The following is a 25,276-nucleotide window of genomic DNA, read 5'->3' on the forward strand; positions in this document are numbered from 1 at the left end:
CACTGGGTGATAGTCATTGAGGCAGATCACCCTGTTCTTCTTTGGTACTGACATGATTGTTACTCTTTAGAAGCAGGTGGAAAACTTTAACTACAGCAGTGAGAGTTTGAAGATGTCCTTGACCACTCCTACTAGTTGGTTGGCACAGGTTTTCAGAGCCCTACCAGCTACACCATCTGGGCCTGATGCCTTGCAAGGGTTCACCTTCTTGGAAGATGTTCTAACATCAGCCTTTGAAACAGTTAACAGGGCCATCAGATACCGCAGGGATTCACACAGATGTAGTTTTTTTTTTAAAACTCCTATTCAAAGCGCAAATAATCTAGGAACTCATCTAGGAGTGAAGCATGACAGCCATTCATGTTAATTTCATTCTGTAGGAAGTAATGGCTTGCAAACCCTGCCAAGGCTGATGTACCCTACATCCATTTCTGTCTCAAACCTCAATCAGAATTGTTTTTCCTTGCTCTGTAGGTCACACCTGGATATCTTGTATTGTTCTGGACCACCAGTCTTAAATGCCACAGATTTAGCCCTCAGCAAACAACAAAACTCTTGGTTCATCCATGGCTTTCGGTTGGATATGTTCACAATGGCGCATTCTCATCCACACGGGTCTTGATAAGATTGGTGACAACTCTGGCGTATTCAATCAGATTCGACAATTAGTACCTGAATTCTGTCCAGTCCACTGACTGTAAGCATTCCTCTGCCTCTCTTGACCATACCTTGGTTCTCCCCACTCATGCTGTGGTCTTTAGTCTGTGCCTTTATGTTGGTTGTAGAAGTGCAGTTAGATGATAGGACTTTCCAAAGTGTGTAAGTGAGATGGTACAGTAAGCATTCTTGATGGTGGTATATCAGTGGCCAAGTGTGTTAGCTCCTCTGCTTCCACAGGTGATATGTCAGTGGTAGTTATTCAGAATTTTCAAGTTGATAGGAAATCGAGAGTGCACAGTTTCGTGTCTGCTAATTATTTTGCCCAGCTCATCCAGTGCCTCCCTAATGTATAGGTGGAATATACATTATCAGGATGAAGGTGGAAAACTCTCTTAACAGATGTCCATTTTATCCGCCGCTAGATGTTCCAGGATGGGTGAGCAGGACTGAGACAGAACTGTCACGTTCGTGCACCACGATGAGTTAATCATAAAGCATACGCCACCTCTAACTTTAAAAGATTGAGCCGTCCTGCATCTGAAATTGCAGGTGTGAGCCATATCTCCAGATTGTACATTTGCCAGTAGGATCGTCAGGAGTGAGAGTCTAAAGCCTCCGTGTTTCAATCCTACCTGTAAATCGGCGCGGTGGCCCCATTTCCCTTTTTTAAAAGGAGGGACCCAAGTCCGCCATCCGAAGTTCATCAATTTTGAGTAAGCGATAGATTATTTTAATGCCTTAAAATGGTATTGTATACTGAAGTACCCTTGGCTGTGACTAGATTTCAACGGAATAATTTAGTACATAGTCTTAAATGGAAATATTAAATTATTTCTATCAGAGCTTCACGCAAAGAGTCATAATTCTCTGCCCTTACATTTCTGAGAGTTGAATCAGTGTTTACAGGCACTTCAATGCTCTGGAAAGATGCCATCAAGACAGTCTTTTTAACATTCAACCAAAACAGTATCAACTTCTCTCCCAGGTCAAATCCCAACACTAATGCCATACTCGAGCAGTCGGCTCGGTTGCGACCTTCGCGTACCCTGCACCAGATTTAAGTAGCCACTATTCCGAGCTCCGTTGCGGGAATAGCAAGTGGACAGCCTAAAAGATTCGTGAACATTCTCAATAATGTTTCCGTGCAAAAAAATACATCACGCTCCCTCTCCTGCGCGCTCTATACCGGGTTCAGAAACTCATTGAAAACCTTGGGCCGACACGAAGTCCTATTGGGATGGCAGGAGCGCACTCGTCCTACACATCAGCCACTACCCGTCCTGCCCGCCTCCTCTACCGCCGAAGCTGCGTCTCATCCTCCATCCCGGCAGACTGCCAGGGAGACGGCAGCTCCCTCTTTTGCCCCACACAATGATGGAGGGGTTTCCGACGTCGGGTGATGCACTTCCGGTTCGTTGGGAGGGCGTTTGAAAGGTGGGAGCGCTGATTAAACATGGCGATGTGTAGTGAGGAGGAACACGGTGGCTGCTGTCACCGCCGACGCCTCTTGTTCGCGGTCCTGCTGTCGGCTTTGAGAACCTCGTTGGCCACTACGCACTGGATTGTAACCGAGGATGGGAAAATTCAGCAGCAGGTGGGGCGTCGGTGAACGGGATTTGTTGTCGGGGGATGGGGTCTATGGCTGGTCAGGCGGGCGTTGTGCCGGCAAGGCAGGCATGCTATCGGTTTGCTGGCTGTAAAAGTTTGCGGACGGACTGAGATCTCCGAGGCCTGCAGGATTTTATTCTGGGTCGGGAGGGAAAGATTTCGCAATGTAACCAGTTCTCTAGCCTATCCCACGGGTTCGGTCTTTGATCCATAGGAACGCAAGTCACTCGACAGATGACGAGTTTTCACGGTTGTATTATGACGAACAGCGTCTGAGGCTCGGTACCCTGTTCCCTCCTAATCGTGGCGTCCCTTCCTCCCTGCGCCACCTCCGCTCAAACAAAAACACACGAGATACAAGTGGCGCCTTAAGCCGCTCTGCTATTCACTAAAATCATGGGCGATCTTTCATCTCAGTATGACTTTTTCTGTGTGAATTCAATACCCCCTGAATACACTGCGCTTCCTCAGCCCTCTTTGGTAGAAAATTCTGAAACTCTACCCGCTGAGTTCTTCCAGTAACCGACAGAGTGAAAGAATTCCTTCACACCTGTCCTGAACGTACCCTCATTCTTCGAGACTTCGACCCCTAGTTTTGTGCCCCACCAGCAGAGGGAAACATTATACCTGCATGTGGAGTTCTCAAGTATGTTAAACACTTCATTGTGATCATACTCACTCTTCTAAACCGGATGTCAACCATTCCGAGAGTCAAGCTAGTGTGAACATTTGCTGGACCGTCGTTATCCCAAATATCTCTTTATTTCGATAGAGACGGGACCCGTAGACAATATTCTAGATGTAACCTCATGGAGGGGGGATGTTTCTACTCTTGTACTCAGATCTCCTGCGATAAAGAATAAACTATTGAGGGCATTCACTTTTGTACAGGTTAGTAGTTGTCATGGTGTATTTTTTGGAATTGCCCAGAGTATATGAACAGAAAAAGTTATGACAGGTTATTCCTCACAATTACACCATTTAGGATTTAACTGAAAATGCACAAACCTGTATTAGTAGAATGTACATACAGCAAACAGTATTGATTATGACCAAATACCTGTGTGGCACATGGAAGGAAATCTGCTATCCTTGCCTCATCTGACTCATGCATGATGATGGACCTGGCAATATTGTTTTGAATTCCCCATTCAGAATCAGGTTTTATTATCTCCAGCATGTGATGTGAAATTGGTTAACTAAGCAGCAGCAGCAGTTCAATGCAATACATAATCTAGCCAGTCTCTGCCATCTAGCCCAACACATTCTCCCTCAAATTCGTCCTGCTCCAACCCTACACCTTGCCATTGTATCAGTTGCAGGAGGAGTTCTATCCACTTTGCTTGACATCTGGACAGCATTTAGTAAATTGATTTTTTATTATTCCATGTACCAAGTTGGGGTGAGAAACTTTATTTTGCAGTCCATCTTACATCACAACATTACATTAAGGTAGCACAAGGGTAAGTAATAACAGAATATTGAATAACGTACGAAATTGTTGCCAGGGCTGAAAGTTACACCTCAGCTTTTATTTTGTGGAATCATGGGTGAGGATGACATTTATTGCGTATCCCTAATTGCGCCTGAGTAGACCTGGCGGGTCAGAGTCAAACGGATTATTTGGTCTGCAACCAGACAAAAGCCAGATCGGGTGATGGTTACAGACCTCTGTTTCTGTGTGTCGTGGGTTACCAGGCCGTTTTAAAAATGTGTTTATTTAATGGTTTGTTTTGGAAAGTATATACCGGTAGTCATGCAAAACTTAATAGAAAGCATTAAATTTGTCTCTCTGAACTTTTGGCTGTACGTGTTCAACTTCTTAGAAATTTGGTTGCAATTTTTAGAAAGTGCATCATCATTTACACTAAATTGAACATGCAAGTGTTATCATGTAGCTAGAAATATAATTATTTGGTGTTTTACAATATATGTATTTGGAATTTTCTAATGATTTGCACTTAATTTTTTTTAAAAAAGGCTATGAATAGGTTTAGGGACTTTTCTAATTAAGATCATAAATTTGTGGTTTTGATTTGATTAAGCAATATGGTCTCATATGTTGTAATACTTGCCATGTTCATTCCGCTGTTTGGATGCAAGAAATAAAATACTCAGTTGATATGTCATTTCCTTAATAGATCAGGTTATATATGTACCTGCATGAGAATTATGCATGGCAGTTTTGCTTGAAACTTTGGCAGTTGGAACAATATGCTATTAAATTAACATTTCAAATAATTGTTTTGCATGCAACTTGCCAGGAAGGCAGACTACAATTCCATATTGATTCTTCACCAATATTATTTATTTATTGAACAAGTCCACCTTGTTCACCTGCAGAATCAGGTTTAATATCACTGACATATGTTGTGAAATTATTTTGGAGTAAAGCTGTCTGGAATCTGATCAGTCTTAATGTGATCTGTGTTTGCGTTGTTTAAGTTATTACCTTTGTGCGCGTAAATCAACTACATGACCACAACTGCTTTTAGGGAGGAAGTGTTTAGATTTTAAAACAAGAGTTGCTAGGTTATTACTCTTGGAAGTCATTCAGATTGTTTGATGTTTTAGTGCTGTGGTATTTTGCATTTGTTGCCAACATACCTCGATGAGAGTTGTAGATGGAGGTTGATAATGCAGAATACTGTATTGGCACATTTCAGTTTATTTCATAAATTGCAATGATTGTAGATAGCTGTTGTGGCGCAAATTGATGATCCACTTCCTTTTAAAATGGTATTTTTGATTTTGTCAGAGGATATCTTGGTTGAGAAGATAATTTTTGAATTGTACTGATCAAGTAATAATAGAAAATTAGCTCTAATAATTTACTGAACTTCGTCAGTTATTCATGCCATCTTTCTAAACCTGAAGTCAATTTAAATTAAGTAAATCTCTTTTTAAAAAATTTGTATGTGTTTGAATTCTCATAGATTAAATCTAAGAGGTACAAAAATCCTGTTGGATTACAACCCAAGTGTGAAAGTGGAAATTGCCTTTTGTTTCTGATCCACATTCACACTAGCTTAGTATTTTTAATATCATCTAAGTTGTAAGAAAAACATCATTAGATACATAATTGCGACCCAAAATTGATATGCAGATTTAAATTTTTTTTTAATGAAAATGTGAATACTTTCAATTTCACATACCACTATCATTTACATAATCAGTTGGTTTTCTTTGAACTTTTACACCAGATAATCGTAACAATTTTTCCTCCAGAACAGTCAGAATTATCCATTATTTGTTTATGAACCAGTTTTTTTTCTCTGCCGGGGTGAATTAGTGCATCGTCAGAAAATCATTCATGTGCACCTACGTTTTAGTGTAAAAGTAATTTCAATGTGGGTGATTTGCAGTTTGTTAAAGTATGAGTGAACTATGCGTATTGCTGTTGTAATAAATTACATTAACATAGTTTTGAATTAATAAATACTTAGGCCTAAAAGATAATAAGGAAATGTATAACAGATAAGTGAAGAAACTACTAGATGCTCTTAAGTTGTGTTCTTATTTTTCCAGTCCTGAGCCCAAACCCATAAGTAACACTGTCTTTCTCTGATGCTGCCTATGAGTGCTTTCAACAATTTCTGTTTTGATTTTCCAGAAAAAGAATTACTTTACTCCAACTAATATGTATGATACAATGAGATTCAAAATCAGGCTTAATATCATAGGCATCTGTTGTGAAATTTGTAGTGTGATGGCAACAGTACATTGCAATATATAATAACAAAATCTGTAAATTACTGTAAAGTGTGTATATATATTTAAGATAAATAAGTAGTGCAAAAAGAGGAAAAAAAAGTAGTGAAGTGGTGTTCATGGGTTCAGTGTCCATTCAGAAATCTGATGGCAGAGGGAAAGAAGCTGTTCCAGAATCATAGAATGTGTGCCTTCAGGTTCCTTCCTGTACCTCATTCCTACCATCAAGGAGGAAAAGAGGCCGTGTCCTGGGTGATGGAGGTCCTTAATGATGAATGTGCCTTTTTAAGGCAGCACTCCTTATCGATGTCCTGGATGCTGGGGAGGCTAGTGCCCATGATGGCACTGACTGAGTTTACAACTTTCTGCAGCTTATTTCAATGCTATGCAGTAGCCCCCATCCCCATACCAGGCAGTGATGCAGCCAGTTAGAATGCTCTCCACAGTCCATCTGTAGAAATTTGCAAATGTCTTTGGTGACATAGCAAAACTCCTAATGAAATATAGCTGTTGTCGTGCCACTTTCATAACTGCATCAATATGTTGGGCCCAGGATAGATCCTCAGAAATGTTGATATTCAGGAAATTGAAATAGCTCTCCTTTTCCACTTCTGATCCCTCAATGAGGACTGATGTATGTGGCCTTGTCTGAATGCCACAATCAATTCTTTGATTTTACTGATGTTTAGTGCAAGGTTGTTGCTGTGACACCACTCAACTAGCTGATCCGTCTTGCACCTGTATGCCTTCTTGTCACCATCTGAAATACTGCCAACAATAATTGTCATCGGAAAATTTATAGTTAGCATTTGAGCTGTACTTAACCACACCATCATTGGTGTAGAGTGAGTAGAGCAGTGGGCTAAGAACGCATCCTTAAGGTGCACCAGAGGATATGTTATTTCTGATCTGCATAGACTGTAGTCTTCCAGAGAGGATGTTGATGATCCAGATGCAGAGGGAGGTACAGAGGCCCAGGTTTTGGAGCTTCTTAATCAGAACTGTAGAAATGTTTGTGTTAAATGATGAGCGTAGTCAATAAACAGCAGCCTGACGTAAGTATTAGTATTGTCAAGATGATCCAAGGCTACCTGGAGAGCCATTGAGATCGCATCAGCTGTAGGCCTATTGTGGCAAAAGGCTAATTGCTGTGGGTTCAGGTCCTTGCTTTGACAGGCATTGATTCTGGCCATAACCAACCTCTCAAAGCATTTTATCACTGTAGATGTCAGTGTTAAAGGACCTCAGTCGTTAAGGCAGCTCACCCTGCTCTTCTTGGGCACTGGTATGATTGTTGCCCTTTTGAAATGGTTGGGAACTTCTGACTGTGGCAATGAAAGGTTGAAAATGTCTTTGAATACACCTGCCAGTTGGTTGGCACAGCTTTTCTGAGCCCTACACCATCGGGGCATGTTGTCTTGCAAGAATTCACCTTGAAAGACGTTCTGATGTTGGCCTCTGAGACAGAGATCACAAGGTCATTGGATGCTGCAGAGATCCTCTTGGCTGTAGTTTTATTCTCCTTTTGAAAACTAGCATGAAAGGTGTTGAGCTCATTTGGGAGTCAAGCATCACTGCCATTCAGGATGTTAGGTTTCACTTTGTAGAAAGTAATGGCCTGCAAACTTTGCCAGAGTTGATCCACCTTTAGCCTCAATTAGACTGCTCTGTAAGTCACCCTTGGCATTCTTGTATAGTCCTGGATCACAAGATTTGAATGCCACAGATCTAGCTCTCAGCAGACTACGCATCTCCTGGTTCATCTACTGGTTTTGATTCAGGTATGTTCACTTAGACACAAACTCAAAGCAATCCTGTAAGTGCTTCTCCATCTCTCTTGTCCGTACCTTCTTCATGCTGTGGTCTTCAGTCTCTGCCTATACTCTGGGAGTAGAAGTATAGCAAGGTGATCAAACCTTCCAAAGTGTAGCAGTGAGATGGCATGGTAAGTTGGTTGTCTACAGTAACAGTGGTCTAGTGTGTCGGCTCCTCTGGTTCTGCAAGTGACATGTTGGTGATAAATATTTAGGGAGTTTTTTATGCTGGTCTGGTTAAAATGCCCCAAAGTGATGGTAAAGGTATCAAGGTGCGCTGTTTCATACCTGTTGATTACATCGCTCAGTTCATCTAATGCCTGTTTTCACACAGGCCTGAGGTCAAGTGTACACCGCTACCAAAATAAAGGCTGAAGACTCTTGTGGCAGATAAAATGGATGACACTTGATCACAAGATGTTCTAGGTCAGCGAGTAGGACTCAGAAAGAACTGCTGCATTTGCGCACCACAAGGATTTAATCATAAAGCAAACTCCAGCTCCACTGCCTTTGAAAGACTCAGCATCCTGCCTTGGTGGTGAATCGTGAAGCTAATGAACTGTATCGCTGTGTCTGGAATGGCGGACACCAAGTCTCAGTAAAACAAAAAGCATTTCAGGCCATAAGACGTGGGAGCAGAATTGGGCCATTCAGCCCATGAAGTCATCTTGTGTTTTATGTCTTGAGGTCTTATGGATTTTAAGTTGCTTTAAAATCAAACTAATTAAGGCATAGTGTACAGTTCTGGTCACCAAATCATAGGAAAGATGTCAACAAAATAGGGAGAGTACAGAGGAGATTTACTAGAATGTTACCTGGGTTTCAGCACCTAAGTTACAGAAAAAGGTTGAACAAGTTAGGTCTTTATTCTTTGGAGCGTAGAACGTTGAGGGAGGGACTTGATAGAGGTATTTAAAATTATGAGGGGGATAGATAGAGTTGATGTGGTTAGGCTTTTTCCATTGAGAGTAGGGGAGATTCAAACTAGATGACATGAGCTGGAGAGTTAAGGGCAAAAGTTTAAGGGTAACACGAGGGGGAACTTCTTTACTCGCAGAGTGGTAGCTCCAGTAGAAGTGGTAGAGGCAGGTTTGATATTGTCATTTAAAAAAAATTGGATAAGTATATGGACAGGAAAGGAATGGAGGGTTTTGGGCTGAGAGCAGGTCGGTAGGAGTAGGTGAGAGTAAGAGTTCGGCATGGACTAGAAGGGCCGAGGTGGCCTGTTTCCGTGCTGTAATTGTTATATGGTTATAAGGCTTGGAATGTAGGATGATTGCGAACACAACTACCAGCAATATGCAAGCGAAGGTTGTTGGAAATGATGCAGAAGATACCATTCTCAATGGAAAACGGGGATCAGAGAGTATTAGGGTTTAGGATTCAGGGTGTATATAACCATGCAAGGTTTTAATAGAATCATGAAAATGTTAAATTTTGAATAATAGGAATTGAGGATGAATGTGTTTTTAATAAGGAAATTGTTTTGCATGAGCAGCAGTTTAGAAATGATAGACAATGAGAGAGCAGCTAGGAGAGCAGTGTAACATTTTTTTTGGAGATGGTCTTGAGTGAGGATTTTGACAGATGGGCTGAAGTGAATCAGATCTTTAATGGAGCAGATATGTGATTGCAAGTTCAGCACAGTGTCAACAGACTGGTTCAAACTGAAGTAGTGGTCTCTGGGAAAAAATGTGCAATTTATGATGGAGCTAGTGATGATGGCTTCCATTTTCCAAAGTGTAACAGGCTAAAATTATGGCTCATCCAATAGAGGATGTGGGCAAAATGATTTTCACAAGTGTTTAGGTTATAGTGATCTTTGCACCATTAGGGCCTCAGCTCTAAAGTTAGGTCACCCTTGCCATGGAAAGTGTCTATGATGTCCAGAAGATCTTCTGATTTAATCTTTTCCTTCTTTCTGCTTCCATCATTGTTGTACCTTTACTCACTGAATTTAATAGGACTGTGGTTTGTCCCAATAACTTTATAAGGCTCATATTTATTAGGAATGCACTCAGAGATTTGAGAGGAATGATACTCTTCTGAATAAATATCTGCATATGAAGTAATGATAATTTAGTTGCTCATCTATGGAAATAGATTCTGAGGTGATTGAACATGTTGTAATAATCCTTTTGATTTCCACAGGTGGACTCTCCTCTTAATTTGAAACATCCCCACGATTTGGTGGTGTTTATGCGACAAGAAGCTACAGTTGACTACCTCAAAGAGTTGGAAGTAAGTTGATCTTTTTATCTAATATGCATGAAATGAGAGAAGGTGAGTTTGAAGAAAAACAAAATATAAGAGGACATCTGTAAGCAGGGATTACTGTCTTTTAAAGTATTATTCTACAGGCTAGGATAATAACAAAGCAAACTGCTATCTGATTAGCAGGTTGAGTAATCTTGTGAATGTATCCATCTCAACTTTTAAAAAAACAGAAAATCCTGGAAATGCTCAGGTCAAGCAGCATTCTAGAAAGTCAAACAGAATTAGTGTGTCAAATTGGTCTTGCATCAGTACTGGAGTAATTCCAAAGAAAATTGTTTGTAATCTTTTTCCAGTTCTGTTGAAAGACCATATACCTGGAATATTGACTGTCTCTCCATGGATGCTGCCTCACTTGCTGAGTACATTGAAACACTGAAAGTTCTGTATCTGTTTGGAAATCTTGATGTTTCAGCATTGACTTATCTTGAGTACTTTTTAAAAAAAAACATTGGAAACACATTTCCACACTCCTTTTAAACGCACAAAGTTTCCCATGTACCTTTTTTTAAAAAATCATCAGATATGCTGAAGCATTTATTACACCACTATATAACCTCTTTTGAAGATGAGTGAATTAAAGGTAGAGTGGGAAATTAATAATCGAGAGTTCTAAGGGTAGTGGATTATCAGACTTCCACTGTATTTTCAGTATTTCCTTGCTTTTATAATCTTTTTTTAATCACTATGAAATGGCTTCTTTTGTTTTGTGTGTTCTTACAAATCATGATTCAAGATTAAATCACTAAAATTGTTCTCTTCCTACTGAAATTGATTAATGCTGTGATTAAAAAAAGCACAATTGACAGCTTAATTTTTAGTTAGTTTGGTTTGAAGATTTGATTTGCGTAGATGAAATCCAAATCCAGACATAAAGCATCATGTAATTTCATGAGGTGAGAAATAGAAAATCTCACTAAATCTGATGTATAAATGAAAACCTATATAAAATTACAGTCTCGCATGTAACTTCATTGTCTTTCCAGATAGGAGATAAAAGAACCTGCTGTGAGTCTTGAAGGCATGCAGAAATTTGGAGTGTTAGCTGCCAATGAGCTGCATTATTTCACAGCAGGAATTGGAAATATTTTTCAGTGAAGTTCTAGGCTTTTAAAAGCATGAGCCAGGTCAGCTATAATTCTAATGTAATGGCATCGGTAACCAAGATTAAAGATAAGGGTCTGTGCCTTACAAGCAAGATCAATTGAGCAATCTTTATTGCATGATGTTTACTTGAATCCTGAATGAATCAAATTTATTATCACTGACATATAATGGGAATTTTTTTGTTTTGTGGCAGCAGTACATTACAAAGACATTAAAAGTTAACAAAATAAATAGCACAAAAAGAAGGAATAAAGAGTGTTCATGGGCCATTCAGAAATCTGGCGGAGGGGAAGCAGCTATTTCTAGATCATTGAGCATGGTTCTTTAGGCTCCTGTACCTGATAGTAACAAGAAGGTGGCACATGTACAATTTCAAAGTTTAAAGTCAGTTTGTTGGAAACTCCTTTTTATAGTTATTGATGTGAACTATATAAACAAAGTAATTAAATGAAAAAGACTACATGAGTGAATCTGCAGATGCTGGAAATAAATAAAAATGAAAAAGACTAATCAGTATTAATACAAAATTGAAACTAATGTATTAGGATTATTTTTGTTTAATTACCTGTACATTATCAGCTTCTCTTTTTGGCATTAAGTTGGCTAATCAGTCATAAAACAATGAACATTGAACAATTTGTGACAAAAAAAAGTGTCATTTTGAATAAAAGATGAAATTACAAATTCTATAAAAAGTCTGAAGTTAGCTTCATTTAATTTTTGAAATTTAGGAACCAACGATGTTTTGTTCATCTTACTAATTTCATTTATGTAGTTTAACATTTTGTTATAAATTTTAAGCCTCATTTATTATTAAAAGTTGCCTTATTTTCTGGGAAAATTTGGAATAATAGATACACAATTTTTTGATTGTTTAAAATGTAATTCCATCAAGATTATGGAAATTAATCATTCACCTTCTTTGAATACAGAAACATTTAGTTGCTCAAAAAATTCATATAGAAGAAAATGAAGACCGGGACACAGGTTTGGAACAGAGACATTACAAAGAAGATTCCGACTGCATTAAAGCTAAAGTTCCTCTTGGGGACCTTGACCTTTATGATGGGACATATATTTCCTTGGAGAGCAAGGATATCAGGTGTTTGTTCTTTAAAAATAAAATATTTTTTATAATATTATTTGTTTAGCTCCACGATCTTGAAGTGGACCATTTTATATTAACGATAGGAAGGCAATGAAGATTAATGAAGATTTGATCTTTACAACAAAGGCTAGAAGCCTGCCTGATCTGCTGAGTTTCTCCAGCATTTTGTGTGTTGTATTAAAAAAAAGTAATTGGCAAAAAATTGGTATGTTTTTTTAAAAATGAAAATCATGTGTGACCGATTTTTTTTGTAGAGTTCTCTGATGAAGCAGCATATTCTCTAGATAAAAGGAAATCAATGGAATGTTGTGCCTGGATTCCACAGGGCATTTAACGTTCAAGTCATTGCAGAAAATAGGAGCCCATTATGTAGGAGGCATTGGCAAAAGATTGTCTGGCTCACAGGAAATGTGGATTGAGCACGAATGACTCTTTTTCTTATTGGTGCCCAGGGAATCCATGCAGGGCCTTAACATTTGTGATTTGTATCAACTACCTTTTTGAAGGGATCAAAAGTATACTAAATTTGCAGGTGATAAGCAGATGAATAGTAAAATAGGTTTCAAAGTGTCTATGAGGAGACTACAAAGGATATGGCTAGTTTAAGTGAGTAAGCAAAGATCTGGCCAATGGAAGTTTAATATGAAAAAATGAAAATATTCATTATGGAGGAAAAATGTGAAATTAATTTTGGCAGAAAAAGTATAAACGAAGACTATTACTTAAGTAACTTGTAGAGCTCTGAGATGCAAGCTAATCTGGATATTCCCATGCATGACATCCAAAACACCAATATGTAATTAGAAAAATTAAAGAACTACTATTGTATGGTTATGTTTTATTTAGGGGTTTGGTAAGATCAGCTCAAAGAGCACTGTGTAAATAGTCTCTTTATTTAAGAAAGGATTTAAAAGTGTTGGAAAACAGTTTGGAGAAGGTTACAAGATTGTTAGTTAAAATGGATGGGTTGTGTTATGAAGAAGGTTTCTATGACGGAGGCTTGAATCCTGTGGAATTTGGAAGAGAGGTGACTTGATTGAAAAATGCAAGATGCTGATAGGATTTCGCAGCAGGAAATGTGAAGGGGATGTTTCCTCTGGTGGCATAATGTAAGGGTAGGGTTGGCTGATTGATTATTTATTTAGCAATAAGGCGGAATAGGCCCTTCTGGTCCTTCAAGCCACACTTTGCTGGCAACTCCACAACTCTGATTAACCCTAACCTAATCATGGGACAATTTACTATGACCATTTAACCTACCCAGTACATCTTTGGTCTGTAAACAGAAACTGAAGCACCCAGGGAGAGCCCATGCATTCCACAGGGAGGATGTACAGAGAGACTCCAGCATCAATATTGAACTGTCAACTCCAGAATTCCCTGAGCTGTAATAGCATCGCTACAGTACTATGGCGCCCTGTTTAGTAATAAGGATTCGCCAACGTAAGAGAGGTCAAATGAATATTTTTCTCTTGGAATGCTCTGTCATTGGAACTCTACTTCCAAAAATGTTTTGAGAAAGGGAGGCTTTGAATATTTTTACAGCTGACACTTACATGAAAGGAGGTTATTAAAGTTTGTTGATTATAATTGGTAGTATGGAGTTATGGGAAAGCAGGCTTAAGGGATTAAATGCAAACATAGAGCAAACAGCATGGATACAGGCCCAACAACTCCATGCCGACTGGGTTGTCCACCCAGCTGGTCCCAGTTTCCTGTGTTCGGCCCACATGTCTGCATGCCCCACCATGTACCTCTCCTAGAGATATGTTTTTAAATAATGCTATTGTACTTGCCTCAACCATTTCCTTTGTCAGCTCATTCCATATATTCACCATCCTGTGCATGAGAAAAACTGCCTCTCGGGTCCCTTTTAAACCTTTCCCTTCTCATCTCCCTTAGTTTTGGACTCACCTTGGAGAAAAGATTGTTACCATCCACCTTGTATTCAAAGTGAAATTATTCCCAAAGTACATATAGGTCACCATATACTACCCAGAGATTCATTTTCTTGTGGACATGCACAGTAAATAAAAATAAGCACAATAGAATGAATAAAAAACGCACCAAACAAGGACGGACGGACAACCAATGTGCAAAAGACAAACTGTGCAAATATAAAGGAAAAAAGCTAATAATAAATAAATAATTAAGTAATAGATACACCCCAGTCCAGCAAGGGTAAAGCCTACTCCATTATTGAGTGCATCTATAAGGAACACTGTTGCAGGGAAGGAGCATTTATCATCAAGGACCCCACTATCCAGGCTATGCTCTCTTCTTACTGCTACCATCAGGATGGAGTTACAGGAGACTCAGGACCCACACAGCAGATTCATGAATATATGAGTTGGAAAACCCTTGAAAGTGAGACCACAAGTGTGGAAACAGTTCATTTGGGATGAGTGAAGTTATCCCCTCTGGTTCAAGAGCCTGATGGTTGGAGGGGAAATAACTTCCTGAATCTGGCTGTGTCTACTACTCTTAGTAGGTTTTTCTATTCAAAGGATTTGGTGTTTCCAAAACAGACCGCAATACAACCAGACAGTTTACTCTCCACATATCTATAGACTTGCTAATCTTCACAAACATCTAAGAAAGCAGAACTGTTACTGTGCCTTTTTAATGGCATTTACATGCTGGACCCAGGCCAGATCCTCTAAGTGTTGAGGAATTTAAAATTGCTGACCCTCTCCACCTCTAATTCCCTAATGAAGACTAGCTCATGAGCCTGTAGTTTCCTCCTGTAGTCAATAATCAGCTTTTTGGTTTTGCTGACATTGAGTGAGAGGTTGTTGTGGCACCTTTCAGCTAGAATTTTAATCTCCCTCCTATTTTCTTATTTGTCACCATCACTGATTCTGCCAACGACAGTGATGTCATCACCAAACTTAAATACGGCATTGGAGCTGTACTTAGCCTCACAGTCATAAGCATAAAGTGAGTAGAGCAGGGGGCTAAGCACACAGCCTTGTGGTGCACTTGTATTGATAGTAATTGTGGAAGAGATAGTGTTGCCAATCCGAACTAGCTGGGGTCTGCATTTGAGGATTCAGTTGTACAAAGAGGTATTGAGGACTAGGTTTTGGAGCTTATTGATTGGTTTTGAGAGGATAATGGTGTTGAATGTGGAGTCGTAGTCAATGAAGAGCATCCTGATATATGCATCTTCCCTGTCCAGATGTCTCAGGGTTGAGTGAAGAGCCAATGAGATGGCATCTGCTGTTCTTTTGTGGTGCTAGGCATATTGGAGTAGATCCAATTTGTTTCTCAGCAGGAGTTGTTTCATCAACAGCCTCTCAAAGCACTTCATCACTATGCATTTAAGTGCTACTGGACTATAGCTATTGAGCCAGGTTACCTCGTTATTCTTGGGCACAGGTGTAATTAAAGTCAGCTTAAAGCAGGTGAATACCACAGACTGTTGAAGTGAGATTTTGTACATAGGACATCACTTAAAAAATGACAAATTTATTTGCAGGTGTTAGTTTTTTTAAACCAATTTTTTGTATTAATTACATTTATGTGTATATGCAAATCAGCTTTGCTTCCAATTTTTTTTGTATGTTGCTGCAGCTTTTCTAACATCTGATTTGATAATTTGTTCTTTTATTCTAGTCCTGAAGAGTACGTTGATGCAAAGACTCCATCACCTCCAAATCTAGAAACACCAGATTGTACAAAAATAATGGAACTTCCATTTAGTATTCATGCCTTTCAGCACTTAAGGGTAAATTCCTTTTTTAGAGATGAAATATTTTTTAAATTTCTGACAGTTCTGAAAAATATTTTATATTAAGTTAAATTTGTATAATATTGTTCATTAAATATGGTGTCTCATTGTTTTTTGCTAAGAACAGAGTATAGATTGAAGTGTTAAAAAAAATTGGGTTAGCAGTTAAAGATAAGATTTTATTGTAAGAATGTAGAAATATTCACAATGAAGTGACTTACTGGCTCTAAATATAAAGCTATATTGTGTACACAGATACTTCTAAAATATTCCTTTATATGCATCATTGTAACTTTATTTTCCTTGTAAAGACTAGATTTCCTTGAAATTATATAAATGACTGTGAATATGTTTACTCTCTTTTTGTTCCTCTTGTACTCCTTCACATATATTTTTGGGCTAAATACTAAATGCCATTTTCACCCTTGGGATTTGAGTTCAAATCATCCAAGTTTAGAGAACTTAAAATTTTCTCTTTGGTTGTAAGATACCAATGTGAAACCTTTGTAAACTGCCCCGTGTTATAAGTGAATGTTGTTTTATATCCTACAATATTATCACTCTGAATGAAATATAAATTTACTCTGTTTTTCACTGTACAGAATTTTTAAAATATAGTGATACTAGGAAATTTTCCACTGTATATGGGAGTTATGAATGCCAGCAGAGAAGATTTTAAACTTACCCACAACCTAATCAACATTTGTAGTGACTGTTGCCATTGTTGTATGTTTATAAAGAGTAAGAAAGTCATCCATATCCTTATTGGTTTATTGCAAATGGTATGAGCTATTTACATCTAACAGAATAGATTTGGTTTATGTGGAAAATATGCAAAGTATTTTGCTATGCCCAATTTTGGGATTTGAAAATCAAAGTGATTTGTAGTAAGTGCAAAATTTGTTCCTAGGGTATCCAAGAACGAATTAACCTTACAGCACCAGTATTATCAAAAGAGGATCCAATCTTCATCAGCTTGTCAAGAAAATTAGGTAGAAGTATTGAAGAAATAGGCCACAGAATTAATGCAGCGTTGCTAAAGGTATAACTTGAATCTTTATTTAATTATTTGTTGTATCAGCTGTCATAGGTCATTTAAGATTACTTGCATACATGTTCCTTGTAATGTGCCTGGATGTGATGGATCAATATAGCTGCAGTGTCTATAAAAAGTAATCACACCCCCTGCATCTTAAAAGTTTTCATGTTTTATTAGTTTACAATATTGAATCACAGTCAATTTAATTTGGCTTTTCTGACACTGATCAACAGAAAGGACTCTCGCATGTTAAAGTGAAAACAGATCTCTACAAACTGATAAATTAATTACAAATATAAAACACAAAATAATCGCATGAGTACTTACCCCTTTCAAGTCAGTATTTAGTAATGCCAAACATAGCATTTAGTCTGATGGCCAAAAAGTTCAATTTCAGTTTCATCAAACCATAGAACCTTCTTCCAGCTGACTTCAGAGTATCCCACATGCCTTTGGCCAAACTCTAGCCGAGATTCCATGTGGTTTTTTTCAACAGTGGCTTTCTCTTTACCACTGTCCCAAAAAGCTGCGACTGATGAATTACCCAGGTGACAGATGTTGTATGCACAATCTCGCCCATCTCAGCCACTGAAGCTTGTAAGTCACCCAGAGTTGTCATAGGTCTCTTGGTTGCTTCCCTCACTAGTCCTCTTCTTGCATGGTCACTTGGGTTTTGAGGACTGCCTTCTCTAGGCAGATTTACAGCTATGCCATATTCTTTCCATTTTTTGATGATTGACTTACCGTAATTATACTCCAAGGGATAATCAGTGTCTTGGAAATTTTCTTGTATCCATCTCCTGAATTGTGCTTTTCAGTAACCTTTTCGTGGAGTTGTTTGGAGAGTTCTTTTGATTTCATGGTGTAGTTTTTCCCAGAATACTAACTTGGACCTTCCAGATGCAGATGTATCTTTACTAGTCATTTGAAGCATCTCGACTGCACACGGTTCTCCAAGAACAGATCTCCATTTAACTAATTACGTATATGACTTTTAAAATCAATTGGCCGCCCCAGTGATGATTTAGTGTATCTTATTAAAGGGGGTGAATAGTTATGCAATCAATTATTTTGAGTTTTATATTTGTAATTAATTTAGATCACTTTGTAGAGATCTTTTTTCACTTTGACCACAAAAGTCTTTCAGTGTCAAAAAAAAACTAAATTAAATCCACTGTGATTCAATGTTGTAAAATAATGAAACATGAAAACTTCTGAGGAAGTGAATACTTTTTATAGGCACTGTATGTAGTTGATTTTGCTGATTGAAAGAGTTAGACAATTAGTCATATTTCACGTACTTGACCATTACTTTGTCATCTTTTTAAGTTCCATATTATATTCATTTTGCTTAAGAATTTACATCCGCTACCTTTTCATGCAGTTGGAATCAGATTGGCAGTAAGTGCATGTTTTGGGAAATACATCTTCCTCTGCTTTTCTCTATTAGTTCTCTGTCTTTGTAACTCTACTCTGAACACTTTCTCATTATTATGTCACTAATGCTGTTCATGATGTTAAATGGCTCTATCAAATCTTAACCTTTTCTGCTCTGGTAAACAGCCAACCTTTCCTAGTGTCACCATTTAAATATTTTATCCAAGGTGCCTGTCTCATAAATAATTTCTGTTTAAAATAATTGGTAGAAGGATTAGAGGTTAGATTTAGAAGAAATTAGTTTACTCAAGCTGTTAGAGTTTGGTCAAATAGGTGTAAAATGCAAAAATCCTCCCTTTGTTTAAAGAACTTGCATCTGTTGTGAAATGGCTGATTGGCATCACACATTTCAGCTCTTAAGTTGAAGGGCTGCAGAACTGAAAAGTGCAAATGGACCAGATAACCATTTTTCAGCTAATGTTGCCTTTTCAGGGGTTAATTAACCGTATTACTTCTCTCAAAGATGTCAGTCAAGCTAAAAGCGACACCCTGACCTCCCAAACATTATGACCATTCAGCTTAATGAAATTCAAACTTACAAGTCACTGCCCAAAGATTTGAATCAAAATAGAATTCATTCTCATGGCATTTATGTGGGAAAAAGAAAGTAAATAAATCAACACCTTCTTTTCAAATTGCATTTCTTGACATGCACAGATGACACAGCTTTACATCACAGGTTGGCGTCATTCAATGTCTGCAGTGAGATGCTGATGATGTTCTATAGGTCAGTTGTTGAGAGCGCCCTCTTCTTTGTGGTGGCGTGTTGGGGAGGAAGCATTAAGAAGAAGGACGCCTCACGTCTTAATAAGCTGATAAGGAAGGCGGGCTCTGTCGTGGGCATAGTACTGGAGAGTTTAACATCGGTAGCTGAGCGAAGGGCGCTGAGTAGGCTAAGGTCGATTATGGAAAACCCTGAACATCCTCTACATAGCACCATCCAGAGACAGAGAAGCAGTTTCAGCGACAGGTTACTGTCGATGCAATGCTCCTCAGACAGGATGAAGAGGTCAATACTCCCCAATGCCATTAGGCTTTACAATTCAACTGCCATGACTTAAGAACTTTTTTTTAAAGCTATTATTAATGCTTTTTGAGTTAGTGATTTAGATGCATATCATATTATTACTGAGTTAAGTATTGTATGTAATGAGTTTTTGCTACAACAAGTGTATGGGACATTGGAAAAAATGTTGAATTTCCCCATGGGGATGAATAAAGTATCTATCTATCTATCTATTTACAATAAGGATTGCTTTTAAGAAATGCAAATCCTCCATGATATGGAGGTGGCTTGATTAACTTTAAGATAGATAGATAGATACTTTATTCATCCCCATGGGGAAATTCAACATTTTTTCCAATGTCCCATACACTTGTTGTAGCAAAAACTCATTACATACAATACTTAACTCAGTAATAATATGATATGCATCTAAATCACTAACTCAAAAAGCATTAATAATAGCTTTAAAAAAAGTTCTTAAGTCCTGGCAGTTGAATTGTAAAGCCTAATGGCATTGGGGAGTATTGACCTCTTCATCCTGTCTGAGGAGCATTGCATCGACAGTAACCTGTCGCTGAAACTGCTTCTCTGTCTCTGGATGATCATTTTTGGTAACATTTACTTTATAAAAGTAATACAACAGTGATTTACATATTTTATGGTAGAATATGCAGCTGATTTTTATATTAAATTGCACCCCATCGGATGTTTGATGTGTATCATGTGGCAAAGCCATTGAAATAAATTTAAAAAACAATTGCCATTACTTACTTATAAAATGAGTTGTTGAAAAAGTTGAGTACCTTGATTTGGTATTTCCAAAATATTATTTGAAAAGTGATGTAATTGTGAATTTGAGATTGCAGCAAATATCTGCAGTCACCTCTCATCATATCACTTTACATCTAATTCAATGTAAGCCACTCCTCCGTTAATCTGCTAGTCCTAAAGGGAAGAGTTAGCCTGGGTTTGGCCTCTGCAGCTTCCAGCAGCATTGATTTTCATCAGTTGGTAATGGGATTTTTGTAGGAAGATGGTGGTGTCATGTTTATCAAATTCTCTAAAAATGATAGTTAAAGCAGGATAAATAAATTGGGTATTTGATCCCCTACATTACTAATGTTGAAGTTTTGGAAATATAATTTCAGAAAGAACAGTGTGTATGAAGCATTTTATCACTATTTCTTTGATTGCATAATGTTATGCAGTTTTCTTAAAAAGAAGTGTACATAGGAAATGAGTTACTTTTTAGTGAACTTGTGTTAAACAGAATATGACCATAGATCTAAAACAATTCTAAAGTCTGTTATTTGAATGCACCAGTAAATCATTACATTTTTAAATTTTGCAGTCTTGGTGTAAACAACTGTTTAATTGTTTTTCTACTGCTTTTACGTCATTTGCAAAGGTGTCAAGTAATCTTTAATTGGGGTTCATGTAAGGAATTGAAGTGGAAGATTTCAAAAATCCAGGTTTATCTATTGCTCTTAATGCTGTTTCCATTATTGAAATGTTCTTATTTTTATAGAATACATCTTCATGGGTGCTATATAATTTGGCTTCCTTTTACTGGAGGATGAAAAATGAGCCATACCATGTAGTGGAATGTGTTATTCGGGCACTGCACTTCTCTCCACGGTAAGCATCAGACATGTGAAAAACATTCTGCTAATGTGAGCCATAGTACGGTACTTATGTGCTGCTTTCCTCAGCTTCATTTCTCCTTCAACCAATATGACCAAGGATGTAATGATTACTTGCCACATTTGCTTTTTAGGGAATGGTAAATAGTAGGAATTAACTTTTATAAAGCAAAAATTGAGATGTAAGTTACATGCATCTTATGTATAAGAGCTTCTGGTATGGCAGTTATTGTGTAAACATGGATTAAATACCAGTTCTCACTTAGAAAGCAAAGGAGTGAGAATAACTGAGTCTTTGACTAGGAGAAAGTAACTGATCAGTTGTTGGACTTCAGTTATTTACGATTTGTATTGAAGTCTTAGAGGAGGGGGCAATGTGTGACGTCTACAAGTTCAGAGATGACACAAAAATATTTGAAAAGGGATTCTGTCTATTTGTACTTTACAATGGGTGTTGATTGCTTGAGTAGCTAAGTGAAAATTTGGTAAATGGAGTTGAATTTGTGGAAGTGTAAAGTGGTATGCTGTAAATGAAGAGAGATTGCAAATGAGTGACCCATGTGGCCCATGTCTATGACATGAAATTTAACATGCAAGTGCAGCAAGTAGTTAGAAGGCAAATGGCATACTAGCTTTTATTGCAAGAAGGTTGCAGTTTAGAAATAAACAATTACTGATACAATTGCACAGGTACATCTAGTATACGGTGTTCAGTTTTGGTGAATAGTCCAAAAGTGATTTGTCTGGTTAATTCTTAGAATGAAAGGCTTGCGCAATCAGGAATGGTTAGAAATGAACTCCTTGGAGTTCAGAAAAATGTTGAGTGATTTTATTGAAATATCGTAGCAATATTACTGCTCGGGGCGTTCCAGGGTTCAATTCCAGTGTAGTTCTATAAGAAGTCTCTGTACGTTCTCCCCATGGGTTTTCTCCAGGTCCCCCAATTTCTCCCACAGTCCAAAGATGTACTAGATGGGATAATTTATAATGACCAATTAACCTGTGATTAGGTTGGGGTTAATCAGGTTCATCAGGGGTTACTGAGATAGCGTGGCTCAAAGGGATGGAAGGGCCTTCTCCGCTCTGTATTGCTAAATAAGTAAAAGTGCAATGCTGAGGGGGCTAAACCAGGTAAATGTGGAGATGTTTCCACTAATGTGACATTTAAAACTGAGATGCAGAGGAAATTCTTCTCACAGAGAGTAGTGTAGCTCTGCAGTCTTCTCTCTCAAGGCCTTGGGAAATCTCGACCACTACAAGGATATAACAAGGAGGTAATTAAATGTTTGAGCAGTCAGGGAACTGAAGGATGTGTGGAACTGGTACACAAAGGAACTGTGGCTGTAGATATTTCACCAATGAATGTATTCAGAGACAAGATAGGCTTGAGAAACTAGGTGGCCTGCTCCCTCTCTTACTTTATGTTCTTGTTTACCCTACATGCAGAGCAGTTCTTTATCATCAAAAATTTCATCCCTACCACACTGGACACTCACCAATATGCTTACCAATAGAACTGCTGTACATCAGATGCCATAGCATCTGTCATGCACCTAGCAAACAATTTCTGTTCCTCAATTTCAGTTTGGCATTCATCACTATTGTCCCACAGACTTTGGTGAACAAACTCCTGTTCCTTGGTGTAAATACACCACTGTGCAACTGGCTGTTGGACTTCCTAACCAACAGACCTCAGATAGTCAGGATGCACAACCATTCCTCCCTCCTCATTATCCTCAACACATGTGCCCCCCCCCCCCAGTGCAGTGTGCTGAGCCCATTGTTGTACACCCTGCTCACACAAGGCCAAGCACACGAATAGTCACATTGTTGTGTCATCAGCAAATTTGACAGTGGTGGGGCTCATCACCAACAACAATGGGATGGCCTACAGAGAGGAGCTGGAAGAGTTTGAGCCCTGGTACCAGGCAAATACCTCTTCCTCAAAGGAGATGGTTATTGACTTCAGGAAAAACTTGCACCACTCTTGCCCCTCTTCACGTCGGCGGCACAGCTGTGGAAACAATGAGCATTTTCAAACTCCTGGAAGGGTACGTGTTGCACAAACTCTGATGGTGTCAGAACACAACCTCCACAGTCAAGAAAGCTCACTAACACCTCTACTTTCTGAGGTGGCTGAAGAGAGTTGTTCTGTGCTCATCAAAACTCACAACCTAGTACAGATGCACATTTGAGTGCATCATAACATGCTCTATTACCGCATGGTATGAAAACTGCACTGCTGCAGACATCCAGGCTCTACAATGGGTAGTTAAAACTGCCCAGTGCATCACTGTCACCCACCTACCTGCCATCAAGCACATGTATTAAGAAAGGTGCAGGGAAACAACCAGTAATATCATGCAGGATCCCATCCACACTGTTGCTGTGCTGTTTGACCCATTCCTATGAGTAAGGAAGCTACGTCACATCCACACCAGACTCAAAATCAAATGCATTCCACAAGCAGTAAGGCTGGTCAGTTTCTCCGCGCATTAACAACCCAATCGCCACTACATACATATTACCTGGCATCACTTTATGTGCATACTGTGCAATCAGACTATGTAGATAAATTATTTGTACATTGTGTTTTATAGTGTTCCTTTTATGATTATTGTTTTTTTTTACTGTGTTCTTGATGCTTATTATGGTGTTTTTAATGCTGCATCAGATCCGGAGTAACAATCATTTTGTTCTCCTTTACACCCCTGTACTGAAGAATGTCAATAAAATGTCGTCAGTCTTTTATTTATAGCCATAGTAGGCTGAGTAAAAGAGAAATCTGTCAATATTCTACAATATTTTGTATTTGATATTCTTATATAGCAGAGATAGCATCAGTTTTGTATCAGTTTGATTGTGTAACCAGGCTCTGGAATATGAGTTTTATTTTAGTAGAATTTGTTTTATCTCTGGCAGGAGTGAGATGCACTATGTTCCTCAGTTCAAGAATATTGAACTTGCCTTTATCAGGAGTGAGATGCTAGGATACATCAAGCAGGACTTTAAGAAGATAGTTAGACATGACAAATGATCAGACTTGTGCCACTTAGTGTTTTCCATTGCCCACCCCACCAACTAACAGAAAGCAATAGAAGGCATAACATAATTAACTACATAAGGAACTATCCAATGCTCTTTTACTTTCCGTTTTCTAGAGGGTCTGGTATTAGATTTATATACATACATGAACATGTCATATCTATTTTGGTTTCAGCATATTGGTGCTTAGAGCTAATCACATTTCTACAATTGTAATCCTAAAATCTTAATCACTGTGGATTTACAAAACTGTACTCTTCTGAAGACAGCTCAATGTGTGTAACTGAAGCAGTCAAAAATAAATTGTTTGCATCTGATGCAAGTTTACAAAATAATCCATGACTTTATATTGAAGAAATTTTCCCTTGATGTATTGCAAGCAAAGGCTGCATTATATAATATAGATTCTGTAAAGCACTGTTTGACAAAAATTGTTGACTGGAGTACAAAACAATGAATTTCACTTATTGATGTTGTGTGTCACCTAAAGTAAGTTAATTGCTCATGTATATTTTCTTTAACAGGCAACATAAAGACATAGCATTAATGAATCTAGCCAATGTTTTACACCGGGCCCATTTCTCAGCAGATGCAGCCATATTGGTTCATGCAGCACTTGATGTATCTACTGACTTTCTTACAAGTCATTACACTCTGGGAAACATTTATGCTGTAAGTATGCTGAATATCTTTAGTAATTTGACTTCCAGTTATTTCAGATAGTTCTTTGTAGCACTTTTCTTTGATATATTGTGTAATATTATGAAAGCCTAGACATGATAAATCTTACTGCTGTCATATTGATCTTTTTTATTTTCATTGGAAATATTTGTATCTTTAGGTTTATTTTGAAGTGTTCATGTCGTAATTCTGGTTAATTATGCACAACTCAAATCATTATTTGTTGTGTTACCACAAAACAGCTTTCAAAGTTCAAAATAAATCTATTATCTAAGTACATGCATATCAAAGTATATGCCATCATATACAGCCCTGAGATTCATTTTCTTGCAGGCATTCACAGTAAATACAAAGAAACACAATGTAAACTGCACACAACAAGATGAACAAACAACCAATGTGCTAAAGGC

At 38.1% G+C, this 25,276-nt stretch overlaps 1 protein-coding gene across 2 annotated transcripts in view; it reads left to right on the top strand.

Moving 5' to 3' along the window:
- The first annotated feature begins 2,035 nt into the window (after positions 1 to 2,035).
- The window catches only part of ttc17 (tetratricopeptide repeat domain 17), a 78,374-nt gene continuing 55,133 nt past the window's right edge, over positions 2,036 to 25,276 (top strand). The window contains exons 1-7 of one of the 2 annotated variants that reach the window (XM_073049667.1): positions 2,036 to 2,094; positions 9,945 to 10,034; positions 12,107 to 12,276; positions 15,901 to 16,012; positions 16,926 to 17,057; positions 21,026 to 21,135; positions 24,710 to 24,857. In XM_073049667.1, the coding sequence (XP_072905768.1) occupies positions 9,993 to 10,034; positions 12,107 to 12,276; positions 15,901 to 16,012; positions 16,926 to 17,057; positions 21,026 to 21,135; positions 24,710 to 24,857 (714 nt within the window). In that variant the 5' untranslated portion in view covers positions 2,036 to 2,094; positions 9,945 to 9,992. The other variant, XM_073049666.1, reaches the window with a different exon arrangement.

Source organism: Hemitrygon akajei, chromosome 6 (genome assembly GCF_048418815.1).
Source record: "Hemitrygon akajei chromosome 6, sHemAka1.3, whole genome shotgun sequence".
NCBI classification, from domain to species: domain Eukaryota; kingdom Metazoa; phylum Chordata; class Chondrichthyes; order Myliobatiformes; family Dasyatidae; genus Hemitrygon; species Hemitrygon akajei.